Raw genomic sequence first — 21,505 nt, forward strand, 5'->3', positions numbered from 1 at the left:
CTGCCCAACCTTTTCAGTCAAAGGGCCACATTCGATTCAGGGTTGCCAGATTGGCTCTTTTGGGGCCAAATTCCCCAAATTTGGCCCTTTTTAGAGGCAGTTGGCCAAAAAAAATAATTTGGCCCCTTGGCCCTTTATTTTCAATATTCGGCTCGTTTTGGAAGCAGTTGAGACCAGGGCTTCGGAGCAGCCGTGAATTTGCATTGCTCCAGCTCCGGCTCCGGAGCTTTCTTCTATCATACATCAGCTCCGGCTCCAGCTCCGGAGCAGCATTATTACCACTGCTCCGGCTCCAGCTCCGGCTCCGGCTCTGAAAACTATCGAACGTGTCTGTCTATATCAGGGGGGAGCAACCCGCGGCCTGTGGGCCATATGTGGCCCGCGAGAAGGCTTTGAGTAGCCCGCGAGCTAATTTCCCATTATATTATCGAAATTATGTTATATTATCGAAATTGAATTGCTCAGATTGTGAACTCGCTAGGCCAACCAAAAATATGATTAGTCTGGCCGCGGCACTTGGGATGTTGATGACTGGTTAAAATATCAGTTTCGACGCATTGGCAGATCCAGGGTCCAGTCACATTTTTAGTAAATCGTCGTCTATTACAATAAACTAAAAAAGCACTTTACTCCGTGCCACAGCATTAAAATTCTGATGCGACGTTTTAACACTGGCACTGTACTCATTGCCACTAGGCCATACAGCTCAATTCAATCTTCAAATGTGCGATTATTATTCAACTGTAACTGCAGTAAGGGCAAAATGCGCGGATATAACGACGTGATAAATAGAAATTCGATTTGTACCAAATGGCCTATGGTTTGACGTTCCATATTGGTACACTCATTACTAGTCCATCCGGTGTCGATCAAGTTTATCGGAATAATATTTTCCCGTTGAAATGAATCGAAAAATCGAAATAAACACTGTATCATGCACATTGCGCCATGTCAATAACGAATTAAACTATGCAGTATGCACAGCACATTGCACATTTACAAGTTTACGAAACAGATGATTACAAATTGGAAATAGCGTATAAAATCAGTAGTTTGTCTCCAACATAGAATACCATGGGGTTTTGGCCTACTCTTCTGTCATTCCCTATTTAAGCTCGAAAATCCTTACTGGAGTGAATGACAATGATGCGCAGTAATGAATTGCAATTAGCATGCATAATTGCATACTCAATAACACTGTCCACTTTCGCGGCCCGACTAAAGAACTATCACGAAAAAACGAGTATTTGTTTATCCGATTCGTAGCATCGTTGAGATGGAATTTCTCGGCTCGTGCTCGTCATATCGACAAGTGCAACGAAATCACGTTTTTATCATCTCTCCCATTTCGCGTAATGCATAGTGATCATTATTTTCGAACCGTATACAATTGGCCAACAAGGTTGTGCTGATGATGAAATTGCGGGAATGCCGAATACACACAATATTGACAGGCATATGTCGCATACCGAGGTTCGGCACTCATGTATGAAAATTGAACTTTGAATGTACGACTGCTCTACTATTAAATCCCCAGGAACATGGTTACTGGTTAGCGCCAAAGAGGAAAAGATTTCGCGAAGGTTTGCTGTTGAATTCGGTGAACTCGGCAGATATGGTTGTTGCAATGTTGCATATATAATAGCATCTCATGAAATACGTCGGAGCCGGAGCTACCCCTCAAATAACTGGCTCCAGCTCCGGCTCCGGCTCCGGCTGAATTTTATATAGAGCTCCAGCTCCGGCTCCAGCTCCGGTAAAAATGCACGGCTCCGGGGCTCCGGCTCCGGGCTCCGGCTCCGGCTCCAAAGCCCTGGTTGAGACATACCATCAAACTATAGCTATTTGCATAAATGTATCTCGCAAATTGAGCGGACAATGTCCATGCCAATGTCTAGGATTCGAGTGGAAACACTTTAGAAGATGAAGACTTGGAATTGTTTTTGTAGAATGTAGACTGTGTTGGAATTGTAAATAGAGATTTGTGAACAGGTGGAGGGAAGAGCATCGAACATGGCTGGAAGCTGTAAGTAGCAGAAAAAATCTGAAGAAGAGTATACCCGTATAGTACTTGATGATTGATAGAAATTAAAAAAAAACTTCAACATAACCGGAGAGTTTTTTTTCTTGGAAATAAACCTAAAAATTAAGTATATAAGTTGGATAAGTTTCAAATGTTAAGAAACTATTCTCTCAATTTTGAATCAAAATTCATATAATTTAATCACTCTCATATTATAGCACAAAAAGTTTTATTTTACGATTTTTTATTCAATTGGAAAATACTTGAAATAATAGTAGTTATTTTAATTGGATCCAGTGTACAGTGTTGAGATGACTCGAGTCATGACTTGACTCGAGTCAGACTCGAGTCACTTTTTCGTATGACTTGACTTGACTCGAGTCACTTTGCTAAAATGACTTGACTTGACTTGACTTGACTCGGCGTATCAGAAATGTGGTTTGACTCGTGACTCGGAGCAAAATTCACGAGTCAATTTCAAGTCATCAAGTAATCGGTGTCGATAAAAATCACTGTATCTTGCATATGTTCGGATTATTCGCGCAAGGCTGGTGTAACCCGTGAGAGCGACCAATGATTCAATGATCGTGCGTTTTACTGAGCCTCCATTGTTCTCTCACAAATATATTGATGGCAAACGAAGTGATCGAAGCTTACAGTCTACATTGTCGTAAACTATAGTATAGTAAAGTAATCTAATAGTAAAATGTCTATTTCTGTTCTGTGTTCTTAACTTAACCAAACCTCTTGTTTTATTGAAATTGAATTCGAAAATAGTTTATATAGTCATCAACCATTGGCGCTGGCTCGAATTGTATCATATCAATTTGCAAAAGGGTAATGTATTGCATCTTATCTCTATTTTTGCTGGTAACTATAAACTGAGGCTGTGCAATTACTTACGTAGTTTATTAGTTCTACTTATGTGTGAGAGATACATCGCCTTACTTGCGTGTATATTTAACTCTATATTCGTTCATCGGTTCAAAATCAATGACCACTCACTCTGTATTCCAGACAGCTAGTAAAATGCATTGACGTAATCATACCTCAAAAAGCAATTTGACTTGAATTGTGACTTGACTCGTGACTTGACTTGACTTGACTCGACTTGACTCGAGTCACTTCCAAAAATCGAATGACTTGACTTGACTCGAGTCACCTTCGAAAATCGATTGACTTGACTTGACTCGAGTCAAAATGTGCAATGACTCGAAATGACTCGTGACTCGAAGGTAGTGACTTGATCCCAACACTGCCAGTGTAGTTATAGGTAGCGGGTTTGGTGTCCTACAGCAGAATATACAATATAAAACTGGAATTCCAGGGGATTTACAAAGGTCTATTGGTAATGTTGCAACGTTATCAACGTTATTGAACAATTTGGCCCTTTTTGGCCCCCTTTTCGGCGCTGTTTGGCCCTTTTTCTCAAAAGATGTCTGGCAACCCTGATTCGATTGACGAACTATTGCGCGGGCCTCTAGCCGCACGAGGCGCGAATTTTTTCAAGTTCATCGGTCAATAATATTGTCACTTGACTATATTTCGGGCTTGCTATATAGCTGGGCTCAGTTTGCGAGGACTAGGCTATTTAGCACCCGGACATCGAAAGCTTCGATCAACATGCTGCAATCGCAGTTTGTGCCTATCGGTTTCATAGTCGACGGTCTTTCTGCGAGCGCAATCGCAAGGTCGCATATGTTGAACGACACTCTGTCTCGCAATCGCGAATATAGTTTGATTCAATCTGATACATTAGGCGTTCTTTCATTTTCACATAGGGGCAACAATATCAAAATCAATAAATCGAGTGACAACATGAGGCGCGAAGCTTGTAGAAAATTTTTACTTTTGATAAATCTATCGCAAATTATTCTGCTTTATTGTAGTGTACGATGATCTACCAATATGTGACTGGCTGATGGATCTGCCAATGCGTCGGAACTGAACCGCGACATCTTCCTGTCTTTTCATTGTATCGCATTTTTTGTGGTGTATTGAACTGATCAAATTGCTAATAAACCAATGATGATGCTGGAGAACTGATATTTTAGTCATTACATCTCAAGTGTTGCGGCCAGAAAAATCAAATTTTAGGTTGGCCTTGCAAGTTCACAATCTGTTCAATTCATTTACGATAACATCAGAAATTTCGGAAATTACCACACGGGCCTCTCAAAACCTTCTCGCGGACCACATGTGGCTAGCCGGCCCTGTTTTAGACCATCTTCAATTGTTCGTTGATGCTACGGTTACTAATCTTACCATATTTTGAGACCCGGAAAAGAGGACACATTTTACAAATAAAAAATATAAATAGCGATTTACAAGACATCCAACTACTTCCAAGCAGTGTTGGGATCAAGTCACTACCTTCGAGTCACGAGTCATTTCGAGTCATTGCACATTTTGACTCGAGTCAAGTCAAGTCAATCGATGTTCAAAGGTGACTCGAGTCAAGTCAAGTCACTCGATTTTTGGAGGTGACTCGAGTCAAGTCGAGTCAAGTCAAGTCAAGTCACGAGTCAAGTCACAATTCAAGTCAAGTTGCCTTTTCGAAGTATGAGGCATGATTAAGTCATTGCATTTTGCTAGCTGTCTGAAATACAGGTTCAGTGGTCATTGATTTTGAACCGATGAACGAATATAAAGTTAAATATATACGCAAGAAGGCGCTGTATCGCTCACATATAAGTAGGACTGCTAAACCTCCGTTTATAGTTACCAGCCCAGATAGAGAATAGATACGAATTGATTAGATGTAAGACATTACGCATTTACAAATCGATATGATACAATTCGAGCCTGTGCCAATGATTGAGGACTATATAAGCTATATTCGAATTCAGTTTAAATAAAACAATAGGTTTGATTAATGTACAAACAGAGAACAGAATTTTCTTTACAGTACTAGTTTACGACAACGTAAGCTGTAAGCTTCGATCACTTCGTCTGCGTTCAATTTATTTGTGAGAGAACAAGGGAGGCTCAGTAAAACGCACGAACATTGAATGATTGGTCGCTCTCACGGGTTACACCAGCGTTTGGCGAACAGTTCGAACTAATGCTATATACAGTGATTTTGGTCGACACCGACTACTTGATGACTTGAAATTGACTCGTGAATTTTGCTCCGAGTCACGAGTCAATCCACATTTCTGATAGGCCGAGTCAAGTCAAGTCAAGTCATTTTAGCAAAGTGACTCGAGTCAAGTCAAGTCATACGAAAAAGCTGACTCGAGTCTGACTCGAGTCAAGTCATGACTCGAGTCATCCCAACACTGCTTTCAAGCAGTGTCGACATGGTCAATATATGGGGACTTGTGGAATGTCGTAGTTGTATGCTTTTAAACAGATAGGGAAAGTAGTCATTTTCAGCACTCAAGTAGAAATATTTGTAGCGCCAGTACTCTAGAAGTAAGAGTAACGCCATGTATTTCTACTCGGGTTCAAGCAATCAAGCAATGATTTACACGGCTTGTCAAAACTATTTTAGGTGAAAGTGGAAGTTCTGGAAAGTACTAAAGTATGTACTTGAGATGTTTCCACATGTTAATTTGATTGACGGGTTGCATACTCCGTATCACGACGTCAGAAGCTCTCCGCACTCAAGCAGACATGGTAGTATCGTCATAAATTTTCACTCAAGCACAAGTGGAAGTAGTGTTTCACAAGACATATCACAATTGATGCATGAGGAAATAGAAATTGAAGCTCTGACGCAAATTTCATGTGCTGTGTCAGCAGAGTGGCTCTACAAATGATTTGCTGACATTGCTGCATATGTTTCAGGCAAAACAAAGACCAAGAAGAAAACTGGTGTTGCAATCAAGTTTATTGCGAATACGCGCTCGCGCTCTTAAGATGATGCGGTGCAAATGATGCATCGTTTTGTAGTTTGCAATGTAAATTATTACTTATGATTGCTCAATGCTTATCCCTGTTTTAGTTGTATTAGCAGTTGTTCTTTTTCAAATTCATGTGACACGTTTCTTTCTAATTTCTCGCATGCACTTCTATTGAAATGTTTGTAATGTTAATTCAAAATTGACTTAGAACTTGCTGTTATATTTAAAATACCACTGACACATTTATTTCATAGTGTATTTTTACTTTCCTGATCGATTTTTCACCTAAGCCTGAACTTTGTTAACTAGCAATAGTTCTTTGGTTAATGTTGTACTTGTATTTTGCAATTGTCGTTTTCCAGTAACCCAATATAAACAGTTTGTTAGCTTATATGATATTGAATTCCATGTAGTTGCACCAGGTGTGGAGGACGTGGAGGAGGTCATCATGGAGATGATGAAGCGGTCTCCACAGGGAGTCCTGATATGGTAATCCTGAGGACTAGAACATGGGGAAAATGACACATCTATAGGGAGTCACGTCAAGTCCACAGTAGGTCTGTCACATCCATAGGGAGCCACGTCACGTTCACAGTAGATCCGTACGGAGTCGCTTCATGTCCACAGTAGGTAATTTTGGAACGACTCAGGAAGTGAATAGGACGCTCCTAGTTGTCGACAAATCCACTTCAGGGAAGTAACACTGGGCGTCCTGCGGCTATTCCGCAGGAAGCCAACAGAAAATCGAGTGTTTGCTGGGACTGTGGTCGTTGCCCCGAATATTTCAATGACTTTTTTACCTCGGAATCAAAAGCGCACAAGTACAACACACGCGCGTCGACATATCATGTGATCGACCGAAAAGATCATCGCTCCATCAAATATATGCCGGACCTGATGCGTGGAACAGTATCCCACCGGCTATCCCACAGTCGACGAGCATGTCCACATTCAAGTCGAAATACAAGCAATTACTACTAAATGAATATGAGTCCGTCCTCAAGATTACCGGACCACGACTGACCTATCGATCTCGACTTCGATGACATGCCACCATCTTTCTATACTATCTTCTTTACTTTTCATTCAGTGTGCATGCCTCCTCTTTACATCGCCTAGGCCAAGGTGGGTGTCCGATTTCATAGACTACTCCAAGTCGCTTCGACGCCTTCCTATCTTTCATTGTATCGCATTTTTGTGGTGTATTGAACTGATAAAATTGCTAATAAACCAATGATGATGATGAACAATATGTCTGTATTAGGTTTAGGATTTTATGCTTCGGATTCGATAAGGACACAGAAATTTCAAATCCGCTCATCTCTGCAGCAAGCATGGATCCTTTCGCACTACAGTTCTTATGTAGCACATTTCGGAGTGTCAGAAATTAGACTAGCGGTATTTCACTCACATTAGCCTGACTAGAGAACTATCTGTACAACTCAAGCTATGCATGTAAACACCGATACCTATCACTCTCACAGAATCAGTCCAAGTCCAGCACAGAAACGAAGTTTATTCATCTCTTTCAACAGTCAGGCAAGAATAAATAATGTAATGAACGTAGATAAATGATCGAAATAAAAGATACGGAATGTGTAACGTTCTCTATTTTGCGGGTGTCATTTGCAAGTCGAATTTCCTCCTGCAGAAGGTGTAGACTTCGGCGGCCACGCATGTTGACATGTGAGCCTCTTGTATCAACTTTTCCACGGAGCTGTGCATGACATAGAAAAAACACTAGAACTGGCCACAATGTTTTGAGAACTCAGGTCTAAATCGAGAGTTAATTCTAACTATTTACGCCAAATAGAGAGATGATTTTCTCCAGCACTCACATCATAAGCTCCTTCCCACTAAGAGTTCTACTTGATTACAATCAGAAGTCAGAGGCGGTCAGTAACAAAGTGATTATACTTTTTAGAAGTACTTCAAGTGGATTTTGCCTTCCTTAAGTGGCTTTAAGACTACCGTCGATTCCTCTTCAGTTCTAAGGCGAAACTACTCTTTACACATCGGAATTTTTTTCAATATAATGCAGTTTTTGAACATAACGTGCAAGTTTCAAATATGGACCTTTATGTAGGGTTACAATAATTCCTCCTTTTCCTGGTTTTGGTAAATGTCCTCCTTTTTGACAATACGCCCTCCTTTACAGCTTTTACAGCCAGGATAATGGACACGTTCAACTGAAAATCGGCATATATGACGTGAACTAGGTAATACGTACGTTTGATGACCTTTTCTTTTTTTTAATCAACTCGACGCAATTACCAGTAAATATTGCAAAATCGGCTGTTTTCAGTTTTGATCAACTCCTTTCCCCATCCCAAAATATGGTAACCCTATTTTATGCGACCACAAAGAACATAACGCAAGTTCGCCACCGCTCTTAAGATAATTCGCTATTTTTCAGACAACCTATTTGATCGCAGTTGTTGAGAATGCTGTTGGTTGATCTCAACACTTCCACTCACATGCGTATTTTTTCTACTGTATGTTTCGTATGCTGAGATACGACCAATCCAGGTTTTAAGGCTTCCACAGTAAAAAAGAGTATTGAAACCATCATTCTCGTTGATGAATTAACGCTGAGTGGCACGGACAGTATCATTTCAGCACTAAATCAAATTTTCTTTCACCATCCCACTCGAATCATTACAATGAATACTCAAATCGGATCGCACTTGTAATACACATGCAAATCCTATTTCCAATCAAAACCCCTTATTCACGCACCTAGAAGTGGCCTCTTTGAAGCTCCTGAAGTTGAGACACATGTACAACGCAGACACGAACGACACTCTGGGAATGCACAGGAACAGCTTCAGCAACATCCTGCAAATATCATGGTGTCACATACAAAGCAAGATATTGCCTCATTTACCAGTGCCTAGAATAGGCCACCACGGAGACAAACTAAGTGTCATGACACCAGGATATGGCAGTGTTTAAAAAAGCGCTATCCCCATTTAATACGCCACTCGAAATAAATCCAATACCGTTTAAATTGAGACATGGATCAATTACATCTGAACTACAAAGTGTCTATTTGTGATAGGATCGTTGATATACAATGTTCTTCCCTATTCTCTACTAGTTGCTGACAATTACCCCTGACGAGTGTCAGCCGAAAATATTGGAGTTCATTTCAATATAGATACGCTAATCACTTGCAAATCACACATAACCGTTTAAAATCTGCGTGCACGATACCTGGATTTTGGATCGGTAGCTTTTGCAGCTGCCTCGCTGTCTATACCTTTCTTGATTCTCTTCTCTCGGGCGGCAAGCATTTGCAAAATCCCAGCAGTTTCATCCTGCGGCATGAAGTTATCAAGTAACCACAAAACATGTCGATACAAGAAGCAAAGCAATACCTGATTTTCGCTGTATAAAACCCGGATGTTGCATTGGGCCATCCAACACGTGACAGACATGAAATAGTTTGAACAAAATGCTCTCTTCGCCATTTCACCTGCATCAAATACCAACTTCAATTTCTGACATTGAAAGTCAGCACTACTGCATGTTTCCAAACCAATGCAAGTAGACCTGCCCAGCACATTATCTTGTCATATTCTGTACGCCAAAAACTATGTTATTGCTCATCTATGATATATGTCCATCGCCGTCAGTAGACAAAATTAGATATTTTTGGTACCCGCCTATTTTTTATCATGTTACTACCTAGTGAGATTTGAAATTACAATATTAGTAATTATTAAGTCGATTTTATTTGACATTGCAAAAAAAGTCAAAATTGCAAAATGTATCGTAGATATTGCACTGTCGGTGAACTTATCATTTGATATTTTACAGCTTGCAGCCTACTTTATAGGCCTACCGTTGTTGACGGCCCTTTGTCTGCTCATTGTGAATCACAAACGGTCAAATGAAACAAATATAGTTGACATGCTGTGTCAACGTTGCATATGATATGCTCAACGAACTGAAGCAAGACTGCGTGGGCATTTGTTCTTGTATCAAGAAGCGCATGATGAAAAATTGTGATGTAGACCAGTGGTTCTCAACCTTTTTCACCTCGTGGACCGGTAAAATTTCAAAAAATGTCTGGCGGACCGGTAAACTTTGAAAATTGAAATGAAGTCAAAATGTAAAGTACGCTACCGTTTTTTGCAATTATTTCGTGCTAGAGACTGACATTTAGAGGTTTCGATCGTTATTGATTATCTTCTTGATGGCATCCATGTGATTTTATGGTAGTCAGTCAGTCTGCAGAGTCGAGGTAGAATTGTATTATCCAGATGAACGTGCTACCGCCGAGAGTCGTTTACAGTCTTTCGTGCCGACGGCCGTGGGTCTAATCGACCACGCCAACTCGAACCAAGTCGAACCAAGCGCTTTGTCGTGCTACCTTGCTCATTGCCCACTGCCACCAGACGCATAGGCAACTACGAATACAATCCGTGCCGTAAGGAAACACCTTGCAGCAAACTATACCGGCCATCCGCAAATCCGGGCCGCTAAAGCACTTCGTTAGCCTACTCTCAAAAACGTTGATCTTATGGGCCCCACAGGGCGATAATCCAAACTTCCGGGGCTTCTCCCCCAGACCCTGCAGTGGGTTGATGTTCTCACCTGTGCTTGTGACCATATTCATTCTACTCAGTGTAAGCAGAGAGTTTAACCAGCTTAATCGCGCCAACAGCAAAAATTATCATTCAATCATGTCTGAATCGGTTTTCTCGTTGACGAATTTTTGGCACATCTTTCGGAGTCCCATGTTAGTACGTGGTGGCATGGTAATGACTGACGCCGAAATGTCTATTTCTATAAGCCATGTGTATTTCTTGGAGAAGGGCACCTCTACTATAAGCAAGACATTTAGTGATACTAAATCGCGCAAAGCGCGAAAAGAAATTGAAAAAGGTTGGAAAAAGTTTCAGAAAAATATGCTATGATTTATGTTCATTTTCGAAATAATTTTGAGCTCTTTTCAATTCGCCCCTCCCCAATTGGGTTTGGGTGCCTCAGTTACGGTCCTGCACAAAATGATTGAATCGAAAACGAATGATCGCGCAAACTGCGCTGTTTAGTGATGAGTCAGCTCGTATCTGTTCTGTACTTGTCGCTCACATGTCGTCAAATGATGACACGTCTTGAACTTTAAGTCAAATTGGACATGTTTCCAGTCCTAATGTTACCTCATGAAGTTTCGAATTATTTAAAATTTGATTTTTTATTTATTTGATCAATGAACAAGCTTTCAACATTGCATCTTGAAATTAAGGTATAAAATTGTAATATACCTGGCGGACCGGCACCGGTCCGCGGACCGGCGGTTGAGAACCACTGATGTAGACAACATCGTCAGAATGAAGCAACACGGTTTGTCACCAGCAGTGTACGCACAACTTGACTGTTGTCAGCCAACAACTGCCACTGTTGAACGTTCTTTCTCCATTCTTGGCAAGCTACTTAGCAAGGACCGACAATTTCTAACCGATAATGTAGGAAAGTATCTTTCGTTGTACTACGACAAATATTAAGTATTTCCACCATAATGCGTGATGTAACTATGGGAATTCTTTAAAGGCCAAGATTTCGTTAAAATAAAGTTTTTACGAGTAAAAATTTGTCAGTTTTCAACTCAAAGAGTTTTTTCAGGCCAAACTACTTCGGAAGGAGAGACTGTCCTACCAGAAATGAAGATGAGTAGTACAATTCTGACATCATGTTATGACTTAATATGCCATTTCAACTAACGTGTGTAGATTTGCACACCATGTTTCGTATGCCGCAATACGACCAGCCGAGGTATACAGCCTTACCACAGTGAAAAATTATATCGAAACTAAATTTTCTTAGATAAATTGACGTGAAACACTGTGTCCGGCAGTCCTACATGCAATATCAAATTTAGCCACCCACCCTTTTTGACGGAGTCCTGCTCAATGATCGCAAACACTCTGTCGTAGTGAATGTTCAGCTTCTGGTATCGCGGAGATAATTTCTGCTTGCTTGAAACCTGCGAGATGTCCGAGAACGTGTGCCTCGTGACGGCAGTTCTAAAATAATCGTGCATCGCATAGCAGAATACAGTAGACAAAAAGGAAAGATTCAAACATACCCAATACCAATTATGTAATCACAGTGTGGTAAGGACGCGACGGTCACATTTGCCTTGTGTTTATTCCTCAACGTGGTAATAATCGGCTGGCTAGAGCTCAATTCCTTACTATCCACCAAGACCACGGTACCTTAAAAAATACATAAAAACATACCTCAAACAAAACTGGAGAACTAAAAAATTTCAGCTTCGAGTCACAAGTCATCTCGAGTCATTGCACATTGTGACTCGAGTCGAGTCACAACGCAATTCAAGTTGCATTTTCGAAGCACGAGCCATTTTATTTTCCTAGCTGCCTGAAATACTGAATGAGTCACCATTAAGGCTGTTAAAAAAAAAAACTTTTCCTTCAGATCTCACTGGCTACTTGATAAAATTGTTAGGTTGGTTAAAAAAACGCTGCACACCAACTTTGGCTCCATTCCAACCAGTAAAAGCGAGATTCGTGCAGTAGAAAGTTTTGAATTTATCATTATAAAACAAAAAAAAATTCAAAGTTTTGAATTTATCATTAAAAAATAAAACAATAAAATTTCAAAATTTTTCTGTCGACCCCATAAAATTGTAGGGCTCTCGGTAGAGATCATGCATACTCAATTTGGCTCAATTCCAACCACTAGAAGCGAAGTTATTTCAGTAGAAAAGTTTCTAATTCCATGATTCTATGATAAATAATCAAAGATTTAGTCACCGTAAATACTATTTTATTCAAATCCGAATTTTTCTATTGCAATAACTTCGCTTCTAGTGGTTGGAAAGAATAGAGTCAAATTTGGTGTGCATCATTTCCACTGACAACCGAACAATTATGTGGGGTCGACAGAAAAATTTTGAAATTTAATTTTTTAATTTTTTAATGATAAATTCAAAACTTTCTACTGCAATAACTTCGCTTCCACTGGTTGGAATGGAGCCAATTTTATCAAGTAGCCAGTGAAATCTGAAGGAAAAGTTTTTTTTCTTGAAGAGCCCTAGTCACCATTCATTTTAAATCGCGGAACGAATATAGAGTTAAACAGCCTACGCAAAAAGACGCATCGCTCACGCATACGTGTAGAGCCGCTGTAACCGTACAGCCAAAACAAAGAATAGAATAATAAGCCCTAGAAAGTTGAAAGGAATTGATATGGTGCAATACACTACCCAGCTACATATCCATGAAATACAATTTAGGAATGCGCCAATTATTGACGAGTAATAGAAACTTTGAAACTATATTCGAATTCGATTAATATCATAAAAAAGGTTTGAGTAAGGTGTCACTAAGCACTGTGAGCATTTTAATGAACAGATAATTTGATAATAGATTAACTATTATTCTACTGCAAGTTTAAAACGCAAGCTCTAAGCTCTGGTCACTTCTTTTGCAGTCAATTTGCTAGTGATATAACAATGGAGGATCAGTAAAACGTACATTAGCTGATGACTTGAGATTGACTCGTAAATTTTGCTCCTAGTCACGAGTGAATCCCTATTTCTGAGACGCCGAGTCAAGTTAAGTCGAGTCATTTTTGCAAAGTGAATCGAGTCAAGTCAAGTTACACGAAAAATGTGACTCGAGTCAAGTCATGGCTCGAGTCATCCTAACACTGTACACGGCTTTTCAAAATTAGATTGAAATTAGAGATACACAGCTTTTTCAAATTAGATTATAATTAGAATTGCTGAATTCGCGTAAACTTGGAGAATGAATAAAGGTCACTTCATATCCAGTCAGAATCCATTCTGATAGATATGAGCATAGGCGCCGACTTACGCGGTTACGAGGTGGCGCAGCCACCTCGTGACCATATTTACGAGGTGGCGGCCACCTCGTACAAAATGCTCAAACGCCTAAGTGATTTGTGGCCAGCAATTAGTAATCAGGCGAATCGATGCGACCTCGTTAGAGACGTCTTCGATTGCGATAAGCGCGTGTGCCAGGCTCGTCGCCACGGGCGTTTCGGGGGTCGAACTTTCCTATTTGAAACGCGAAACCCCGTCATTTTGAAATTATCATTTTAACTCTAATACTCAGTTGCAATTTAATAATTGTGTTATCAGTGTTCCGCGCGGCTGATTTGCGAGAAACGTGTTATCAATTAGGGAGAAAAGTCTGTGATGATCTCCCGCTGAGATGGTCGCGAAATTAGGTCATTAATTCCCGCGCGCGTGGCAATCGTCGCTAGCCTGATTTATCGCGTATCGAGCTAGCCTGGTTCCGCAGGCTTGAACATTGAACAATCGCATCTGTAATAGGCACACCAGCGGCATATAGTAAAATGCGTTTTCGTGCGACGATGACGTCAGATATATGGAACAATTATGACGTCACAAGACTTCGCCACCTCGTAAAAAAATAAAAGTCGGCGCCTATGGATATGAGAACAGTAATTGTCTGTACATCGAGCTTGGATCATTTCGCACTATACAGTTTACCAGACCAGAAATTAGATTACAATTAAAATGAGGGCATAAAAACATCTCACGAATTAGTATACCGGGATTTTGCTTTCAATTAGTCTGACTAGACGCCTGCAATTGTCTACTTGTCCAAGTCTGCCTCAAACATATAAATATCTGCAACTGCAACATTTGCAGTTACAAGCAGATATAGTTAGTGAGGCAGTAGCCTACTAGCACCAAGTTACCCGTGTGGTAATAACTTGAGACGACTTCTTCGAGATAGATATTTTGGGGATTTAGGGATATTTTGACAAGTCTTGTAAATGAGTGGAAATGTGCAGCGCTACTTCTCCTTCTACTCGAGCGTCAACGCAGACTATTTTGACCTCCTCTATTTACAAGTATCAGTACCTGGCACAATGTCTGACTTCGCCGCAGGGCTGAGTACAGATGAATTAATCACTTCTTGCGGAGGTGATGCAGATTTTGTTAAACTGCCGGGTGTGCATTTTGTATGAGATTGCACCGAAATCTTGTCTGAACACAAAGACACATAGATGAAACAAAAGTTAAGATATTTGGCAAAAACGCAATGCGATAACCCATACCTCGATTAGAATTTCCGAGGTTTTCCTGCAAAATAAATGCTGGCAGTATTACAACTTACAAGAAAGCTTCCAGAAAAGTAGGTGATTGAAAAGTTTTTATTTTTATAATCACGAGATTTAATTATTTTTTCATTCCATAAAGAATTTGATAATGTCAATGTGGAGTTCTTTGACAAAAATCCGGAATTTAAATATTCACGACAGATTTACTTATTTCATGTTGCTCTACAGCAGGGGTTTCCAGCCTGAGGGCCATGCGCTTTTTTCAGAGTCACGAAAAAATTTGAAAAACCATCATTATTAAAATTTATCATCTCTAAACTTTAACTCAAACTATAACTGTAAACTTGTGTACAGACCATTTAACTAATTAAATGATGTCTCTTACTTTTTTCCAAGGGTTAAAAAAGCATAGGGCCATTGATTTTATTTGCAACTTTCAAACGTCTGTTTTACAGGCGGTAACTACCTTATTATAGCTATAGAAATAGATTTTGATCCAAGTATAAAAATATCGAATGAGTGCTTACCCGTAGGTTCCGGAAATCAAGGCGTTTTCTTAAAACCTTATTCAGACGTTCTTCGACGTCCGTATTTCCTAACGGAGTTCCCGATTGGCCTCTTTTCAAATTCTGCGGAGTTTTCACGCTTATTTCTGTATGAAATTGCGTCAGATAAGGCACTGAAAAATTGCAGGGTCCATTCAATAAGGAGAAGCACAGAAAATTCCTTTCAGGGTCGAATACACAATTGGTTCTGTTGGATTTAAAAAGGATGGGTCTTAATCATACTTACCTATGTAATTTACCAAATATCGTTGATTGTAATTTTACGAAACTGAACCTTTAGCAGGGAATTGCAATGAACTTCAAAAAATCCCCACAACATCATTGAAAACTGTTAATTAAACCATAAAATGTAATATTTTTCATCCCTATTTCGGTCTTACATGGAGCTTAACTGTAAAACTGTTTCAACGGCACACCAACTGTGGCTAATGCAGTATGCGTCATAAGACTCATGACAACACAGCTGTATAGCACAACTCTTAATACTGTTTTCAACTTTCACTGGCTTCGCCAAAGAATTTTTGGATTATTAGAAAAAAAGGTGCATCACAAATTTGGCTTAATTCCAACCAGTAGAAGCGAAGCTATTGATGTTCAAATTGTAAGGTTTCAAATCATAGTATTTACGGTCATTAGATCTATAATGGAGAATTTGCCACCTTAAATGTTATTTTTTCAAATCCAAAATTTTGTCCTCCAATAACTTTGTTTCTATACAGCGTTCCGAGTCACAAGTCAAATTGACTTTGTCTCAAGTAGGGTTGGATTATCCGGATAACGGTTAACCGGTTAACCGGTTAACCGCAGGTATTTTCACTATCTGATATCCGGATATTTTTCTGTCGGTTAACCGGATAAAAAAGAATCGTTGCTAATGCATTTTACACGTTTTAGTAAGCTTCAATAAGTCGTATTCAGTGTTGGCGCGGCCTATTAACGAGAAGCGTGTTGCCAATTAGCGAGATTCGTCTGTACACATTGCACAATGTAATGTGACGCGATCTCCTGCTGAGAAGATCGTTAAATTAGGTCATTGATTGCCGCGCGCTCGGCTATGGTCTCTGGCCTGATTTATCGCGTCTTCAACAAGCCGATAGTTCCACTGGATTGAAGAATCGCATCTGCAATAGGCCATGTGCAGTGTACACGCTATTCCATCGCTGGCCTGCGCAATCGCATCTTCATTGGCTTGGTGCTCACAATATTATCGTTGACCTACACAATCGCATCTGTAATAGGCCTACGAACGATATAATCGCTTGCCTAACCATCTCGGACCCAGCATGCATTGGCTCCTATCTCTCTATCGCTTGTTGACGATATGCCGTTAAGTGTATTTTAATTAGTAATTCTGAGAGTGACACCGCGAAACTGAATGACATCGAATGTTCGCAAAAATGTGCGTGCGTGCAAGCGTAATTGATTTCCGCTGATGATTAATTCGAAAAAAAATCGAAGCCCCCTGATTTTATTTCAATCCCCCTACATTTTCGGCTGGCTGCGTGCCTGATCACGTGAATTAGAGCGAGGTATCATGTCGGCATCAATTCCAGTATCAGCTAGTCGTCCTTCTAGTACTCCAAACCTAAACATAGGGATGTTCAAAAGGATGTAAAGCCGTTGAAGTTTCCGGCGTACGACCTGCCAACCTTTCAACTCTCCACGAAGCGCTGCTTCCTATTCAGCCCACTTCTGTGGAAGCTGAAAAGGCATTCAATGAACGTAGACTCTTTGTTACAAAATTCCGGTCCCGGCTACAGGATCCCACAATTGATGCATCTGTGCTTTATAAAGAGGGCATTGCAGAAGCAGTGAACATTAAATTTGCGTGGTTTTTCTCGTATTCGCTCATACTGCGCGCGAAGGAAGGTTCTACAATAACACTGTGTAATGATTTTGCGATCCGTTTTACATGCAGACCTAATGAAATCGATTGTCTCACTTAGCAGTTATTATCCGGTTAACCGGTTAGACAAATTCCAAAATATCCGGATATATCCGTTATCCGGATAGTGAAAATTATTGATATCCGAACTAACCCTAGTCTCAAGTCATATGACTTGGTCGAGTCAACACACAAATTGACTCGGGTTCAGTCATTACATCCCTCCGGGTCGTAATTGAAGCAAGTTTGTTATCCTTTGATTTTTAAGCAACGCAACAATCCTAAGTTTTAGAAATGAAAATTTTCTGAACAGTGAACATTGCCACCGTAAAAAAGCAATATCTTACGTGACTGTTTCACATCAGATCCCGTACTCCGATTCAAGTTCTTTAAATCAGCAACAATTGACGACCCACTATCCTTTCCAGCCTCAAAACCGGCCCCCGTCTTGACTAGGTCGTTTTCGGTCTCTTTTCCGCACATATGACAAACCCCAGACCGGCCCCGATTGAGATACGTGCAAGCCACGCATGTCCAAGTGTCAGTAAGAACTACGTCAGGACGTTCGCAATCGCATACGTCGCATATCAGAGAGGCGGCATTATTCTGTAGAGTACACGCAGGACAAGTCCATGTGGAAGGTTCTTGGTCTTTTCGTGGAGTTTGAGACGAGGTGTCGACGCTGTCTGTGGATTCGTCAAAACAAACAATGCGTTTTCTGGCGTTTGGTTTTTTCCCGGCTTTATTTTCGCGCTTTGCAGGGGTCGCGTCTTTGTGGAATTTCTTCAGCCGGTTCAGTTCGACCTGCAAGTGACATAGCGTTTGCTTTATCACAAGTGTCTCATTTTTGAGTGCTTCTGGTTCTAGTTGCGAGTTTTTAAAAGTGATTAGTTCTAACTTTAGTTCTAGTTGTGAGTTTTGAAAAATGAGTAATCCTAGTTCTAGTTGAGAGTTTTGAAAAGTGAGTAATTCTAGTTCTAGTTGAGGGTTTTCAAAAGTGATTAGTTCTAACTTAATTCTAGTTGCGAGTTTTTAAAAGTGATTAGTTCTAACTTTAGTTCTAGTTGTGAGTTTTGAAAAATGAGTAATCCTAGTTCTAGTTGAGAGTTTTGAAAAGTGAGTAATTCTAGTTCTAGTTGAGGGTTTTCAAAAGTGATTAGTTCTAACTTAATTCTAGTTGCGAGTTTTTAAAAGTGATTAGTTCTAACTTTAGTTCTAGTTGTGAGTTTTGAAAAATGAGTAATCCTAGTTCTAGTTGAGAGTTTTGAAAAGTGAGTAATTCTAGTTCTAGTTGAGGGTTTTCAAAAGTGATTAGTTCTAACTTAATTCTAGTTGCGAGTTTTTAAAAGTGATTAGTTCTAACTTTAGTTCTAGTTGTGAGTTTTGAAAAATGAGTAATCCTAGTTCTAGTTGAGAGTTTTGAAAAGTGAGTAATTCTAGTTCTAGTTGAGGGTTTTCAAAAGTGATTAGTTCTAACTTAATTCTAGTTGCGAGTTTTTAAAAGTGATTAGTTCTAACTTTAGTTCTAGTTGTGAGTTTTGAAAAATGAGTAATCCTAGTTCTAGTTGAGAGTTTTGAAAAGTGAGTAATTCTAGTTCTAGTTGAGAGTTTTCAAAAGTGAGTAGTTCTAATTCTAGTTCTAGTTGCGAGTATCGAAATGAAGGTAGTTCTAGTTTTACTTCTAGTTGCAAGTTTTCAAAAGTGACTAGTTCTAATTTTAGTTCTAGTTTCGAGGTATTTAAAAGTAATCAGTGCTAGTTCCAGTTGCACATTTTGAAATCCGGTAGTTTGCACGAGTCCGACAGTTTCAATATTCAAGGACACCCCACCTGCCGCCGCGTCACTTTGCCCGTCGTTGTGGCCACGTCGCTATTTTCGAGAACGGAAACCTCACTGGAATTTGCGGACTCGCATTTCACGACCTCGTCACAAACGAAGCTGTCCTGCTCGTAATCGGAAACGTCCTCAGGCACTTCCTGCGTAAAAATGCAAATTGTATCGTATATTTTACAAAATCCTTCGATATTTTGGCAGCAGAACATCTTGTACGCGAAAGCAATGATAGTTGTAACGATTCTAGGGGAACAGTGAAAGATGATATTTTCCAGCACTGAAATTACACGCTCCAGGCCACTAAGAGTTAATGTATCAACGAGAATGATAGATTGCCACTGTGGCAGCCTCGAAGCCTTGACTGATCGTATCGCAACTTACCAGACATCTAGTACAAAGCAGGGTTGTAACCAAGCCAGAAGGTTCCGAGTCACAAGTCAATCTCCCTTTTACAGTTTTGACTCGAGTCAAGCCGAGTCATTTTCAATTCACCACCGAGTCGAGTCCGAGTCCAAGTATTGTGTTCACTGTACAGTTTCCACTTCAATGCAGTTCAAACCACTTTTTTCAACTCTGCTCGAGCGATATAGAATGGCTCGCATTTATAATATCGTCATTTTCCTCAGTCTTAACGGTTTATGGTCCTATTTTCCAAGTATCAGGACCAATAGACGAAATACCAACAATATTATGACTTTACTATTATTCGAAGTTACCGTACAATGAAATCTCTGTCTTGGTCGTCCTAGTCTCGAGTCATATGACTTGGTTCGAGTCACAGCCAGTGGTGGTCAGTAACGAAGTACTTCTACTTTTTTAAGTACTTGAAGTAGATTTTGCCTACTCACACTACTTTTTAAGTAGGTAGGAATTTAGACTACTTCTACTTCTACTTGACAGTTTTCAGTTTTGTAGGCAAAAATAAGCGTAGAATACCTACTTACTTACTTACTTGTGAACCACCACTCCTACTTCTACTTGAGTAGAAATTCCGGCGTAACTTCTACTTCTACTTGAGTAGTGATGGTGGCTACTTTGACCACCTCTGGTCACAGCATTGTCACAAAGTACACAACTAAACTTTCCGCGTCGTTCATACTGCCGTGATATCATAATGAGCGCTACTCTGGCACTCAACTCAAAGTCTGATACTCGATTCAGAAGCGAATCACACTCGGGTATCGGATTTTGTCCGGTCCCACTATTAAGTGCTTTAATATCTCTTGAAAACCGGCAAATCATCGCTTTTGAATGCAGCCAAAAACAGTGTTACACTACTAATCTATAATGCTACACACAAGGCAAACCCTTTCCAGAGCACGGCAAACTGTAGGCAAATTAAAAGAAAAATCTCCAACCTGAGAAAAGACGTCGAGATCGCATCCGAGATCGAAAGCGAGCTTGAATTTTCCGTTGTTATTCCCAAACTGACCTTCTTCACCGAAGAAGTCTGCGTTTTTTTGGAGGTACATTGCACTTTCATCGACGGCAGCACCTATAATGGAAGCAACAATTTGGGTGATATACAATAGGTCTCCTTGAATTTATGGCTCAGTGACCACACTTGCACAAACTACTGGAATTTAAAAAGTAGCAACTAGAACTAGAATTAGGCCCACTCATTTCTCAAAACTCACAACGGGAACCAGAACTAAAATTTAAACCACTCAGTTTCAAAGTGCCCAACTAGCACTAGAACTACTCACTTTTCAATACTAGCAACTAGAACTGTGACCACTCATTTTCAAAACAGGCAACTAGAACTTGAGCTACTTTCAAAATGCACAACTGGAACTAGAACTGCTCACTTTTCAAAATGCGTGAATAGAACTAAAACTAATCACTTATCAAAACTGGGAATTAAAACCAGAACTACTCGCTTTACGAATCGACAAATTTCACTCCAACTGCTCGCTTTTCAAAATCTGCAACTGGAACTAGAACTACTCAAAAACATGGGATACTTGACAGTCAACTAATTAGATGGTTTGTTTGTACCAGTTCGCAAACGAGCATACCATTCCCGATGTGTTGCGTCAACACGGCAGCATCGTTGACAAAGTCCTTCATTTCCTCCATCTCTGCAGATTCAGAGCTTTCGTCTTCGTCCGTTGAAACCGGGACTCCATCGTTGTCAACCTCGGCCTCGTCGTCCAAGAAGTTATCCACGAGACGTTTGCTCGAGCTTCGCTTCGACTGGTGTTTCGTTGTCCGCATCGAGAACGAGAAGGGAGAGGTGAAACTATTAGGTGCTTATGCG

The 21,505-nt window shown here is 40.2% G+C and overlaps 1 protein-coding gene and 1 long non-coding RNA gene across 4 annotated transcripts in view; both read right to left on the minus strand.

Annotated features, from left to right (window-relative positions):
- Positions 1-21,505, minus strand: part of LOC145445481 (uncharacterized) — a 97,444-nt gene that overhangs the window by 4,617 nt on the left and 71,322 nt on the right. The gene's annotated exons all lie outside the window — the stretch shown is intronic.
- Positions 7,368-21,505, minus strand: part of LOC145444068 (Fanconi anemia group M protein-like) — a 35,765-nt gene continuing 21,627 nt past the window's right edge. The window contains exons 17-29 of one of the 3 annotated variants that reach the window (XM_080321980.1): positions 21,264-21,456; positions 20,604-20,740; positions 19,242-19,388; positions 17,787-18,216; positions 15,489-15,613; positions 14,959-14,983; positions 14,762-14,887; positions 11,966-12,095; positions 11,767-11,903; positions 9,252-9,349; positions 9,088-9,191; positions 8,611-8,709; positions 7,368-7,588 (exon numbers count right to left, since the gene is read on the minus strand). In XM_080321980.1, the coding sequence (XP_080178106.1) occupies positions 7,480-7,588; positions 8,611-8,709; positions 9,088-9,191; positions 9,252-9,349; positions 11,767-11,903; positions 11,966-12,095; positions 14,762-14,887; positions 14,959-14,983; positions 15,489-15,613; positions 17,787-18,216; positions 19,242-19,388; positions 20,604-20,740; positions 21,264-21,456 (1,860 nt within the window). In that variant the 3' untranslated portion in view covers positions 7,368-7,479. Of the gene's footprint in view, positions 7,589-8,610; positions 8,710-9,087; positions 9,192-9,251; positions 9,350-11,766; positions 11,904-11,965; positions 12,096-14,761; positions 14,888-14,958; positions 14,984-15,488; positions 15,641-17,759; positions 18,217-19,241; positions 19,389-20,603; positions 20,741-21,263; positions 21,457-21,505 lie in introns of all 3 variants that reach the window. The other 2 variants (XM_080321979.1, XM_080321978.1) reach the window with 2 other exon arrangements.

The sequence above is a fragment of the Botryllus schlosseri genome, chromosome 8 (assembly GCF_051294905.1).
Source record: "Botryllus schlosseri isolate E-star chromosome 8, Bs_hap1, whole genome shotgun sequence".
NCBI lineage: Eukaryota > Metazoa > Chordata > Ascidiacea > Stolidobranchia > Styelidae > Botryllus > Botryllus schlosseri.